Source organism: Cyprinodon variegatus, unplaced genomic scaffold (assembly GCF_000732505.1).
Source record: "Cyprinodon variegatus isolate N-32 unplaced genomic scaffold, C_variegatus-1.0 Scaffold1764, whole genome shotgun sequence".
Lineage (NCBI taxonomy): Eukaryota > Metazoa > Chordata > Actinopteri > Cyprinodontiformes > Cyprinodontidae > Cyprinodon > Cyprinodon variegatus.
The window spans coordinates 25036-27631 of NW_015152217.1; the positions used below are offsets into that span (position 1 = coordinate 25036).

At 39.6% G+C, this 2596-nt stretch overlaps 1 protein-coding gene across 1 annotated transcript in view; it reads right to left on the minus strand.

Moving 5' to 3' along the window:
* Nucleotides 1-6: 6 nt before the first annotated feature.
* LOC107104491 (3-oxo-5-alpha-steroid 4-dehydrogenase 2-like) overlaps nt 7-2596 on the minus strand; it is a 9815-nt gene continuing 7225 nt past the window's right edge. The window contains exons 5-6 of the mRNA XM_015404491.1: nt 1832-1915; nt 7-802 (exon numbers count right to left, since the gene is read on the minus strand). Coding sequence (XP_015259977.1) covers nt 1849-1915 — 67 coding nt within the window. The 3' untranslated portion in view covers nt 7-802; nt 1832-1848. The remainder of the gene's footprint in view (nt 803-1831; nt 1916-2596) is intronic.

Here is a 2596-nt window from a genome sequence, read left to right on the forward strand (position 1 = left end):
CAGCTAACCAGTATTTTCGCCCCTTCCCAAAATTACTTCAACGGAAGGTTTCCAGATGGATATGCGGAGCAAATCCATCTGGCGGAGTCAGGTTAGCCATTACCACCAACATGAATAACCATCTTACTGTATTTAAACTTTTCCTTGTTAGCTAGGATTTGATTTAGTCCCTTTCGGCCCCTTGACAAACATTTGATTATGGTCACTGATGTCTTTAATGCCACATTTCTGAATATGGATCCGACAATCACTTCAGCAGAGGCTCTGCTAGAGAGCTCCTATGTGGAGCTACCATCCAAGGCTCTGCTGACTACATTTATTACAAGGACCGTTATCTTTTAAGAGTCAGAGGAGTAGCTATATCTGACATACAGAGTATGTGACAAAACTCAGGCATAAACAGAGTTAAAAATAGAGCAACTGATAGAGAACCTATAAAATGTTTTAGTACATTAGCGTGAATTAGCCTTGTAAACTACCCTCAGACTTATTTTTTAAAAATAAAAGTTTTAAACCCTTCTTATTAAAATTATTCTTTATTAAACTGAGACATCTAATAGGACATAAGAAATAAGATAAAGATAAGAGAATAAGTTTAGTCAGATATTATCCAAAAGCTAACAGGAAGCAACCCCCTGATACAAACTGTAAACCGTAACTTGTTCCAATTGGTAAAAAGGGCTGATTTTATACAAAGGAAAAGAGACACATAATCATAAAATCAAGCAAGAGCTCCATTGTCCGAACCTTCGGTGACCTTTTCATTTCTGGAACTGATGTGACATATCTGCAGCCGAGTGTGCTGAAAACATGAACAGATAGAAAGAAAAACAATATGATGTTAGTGACGCTGATCAGATCTCACACACCAACCTGGACTTTTAAAGAATTCCTTCAATTACAATGAGCCGATCATAGAGGATGATCATGGAACTGTTCAACAATGTATACTCAACAAGTTCATGATCTTATTCTGCTAGTTAAGAAATCGAAAGCTTTTAAAGTAAGCTGTAATGCATTTAGAATCAGTTTAACCCTAAAAGTACACAGCTTAATACAGCATTGTCTTTTCCCTGAGAATTTAAGCACACATCGTTGAACCTGACCTCTGCCTCCCTCCTTTGGTTTAGGTCTCCAAGGAAACATAAACAAGGTTTGAACGAACAATAGGTTCTTTCTTTTGCAAATTGCCCCTGAACAAAGATTTTCTAAGTTCCTGTGAGACAAACAAGTGATGACATCAAGATAGGAGGATCTCTGTTTGCTTTATCTATTAGCTTTTGTGTTCATGCATCCAGCAGCGATCCTTTTGCACAGTTACACTTTAGTTTGATATAATAATAATGATAATAATTGAACTTTATTGATCTCACATTGGAGAAATTGATGTCTGCATTTAACACAACCCCTTGGAGAGCAGTGGGCTGCTATTGTGCGGCACCCAGGAAGCAGTGTGGGTCTTGCTCAGAGACCCAGAGTGCAGGCTGTGGGGATCAAACTGGGTACTTGCAACCTTCTCAGAACAAAAGCGCACTGCTCTAAGCAACTAGACCAACACACATTCCTTCCAATTTCTAACTTTGGAAGTCCAAGTGAGAAATTGCCTTAGACATTCTGAGGCCTGTGGCAGTAGAAACCCTACCAACCAGCCTGAGATCAAACCTAGAACTAGAATTAGCTTCACTGGACATGATCCTGAGCACAAAAGTGGGAAAAAAGCTTTGTTTTAAGAAAATACACTGTATACACATTTTTAAATCTGCCATTTTTAAAAGGCAGGCTGAATACAGAGGCTGTGAGACAGACAGGATAGGAAGCTGCCAGTTCTTACCTGTTGGACCTCCATCCTTAAAAAATGAAAGGAATGACTGCTTTCCTGCAGCGGGGATAATCCTTAAACCTTTGCTGATAATCTCTGGAAAAAAACAGAAGCAGCAAAGAGCAGGTCAGCCCGAGTTCTCCTGGGGTGAGAGCTGAGGGAAGTTTTAATGAAAGTTGGAGCAAATCTACAAACCTCAAAGAGGAAAAAACCTCAGAAACTATTTACTTTATTTCCTCTCAGTCAGAAGAAATTAGATTTTTGGCAATTTCAGGCTTTAAAACATTTTAGAAATATTTATTCCGTCTTCATCGTAGCAGATTATCCGGACCCAGAAGTGGTTCCAGCTGCTATTTGCTCGGATTCTTCTGCAAATACGTCTCCAGCTGTTCATCTGTTCACAGCAGCTTTCGTCCCCCTTCGTCAGTGGGCCTGTTTTTGTTTGTCTCATAACATTAAATTAAAGTCCATCGTCATCACTTTTAGGCTTTTTACAGGGGCGGGGCAGATGGGGGCCAGGGTTGGCCATGGCCTGCCCTAGAAGATGATTTGTTGATCACATGTGGAAGTGAAAATTCATCATCAATGGAACAAACAAACGAATACATTTCCGGTATTTCGATATTTGCTGCAGTTTGCAGTTATAGAGCTGCTTCTCTCCAATAATACTCTTTAAGTAGAAGTTTATCACTAATTTCACATTTTAATTGTTTTCCTTCCTTCCTTCCTTCCTTCCTTCCTTCCTTCCTTCCTTCCTTCCTTCCTTCCTTCCTTCCT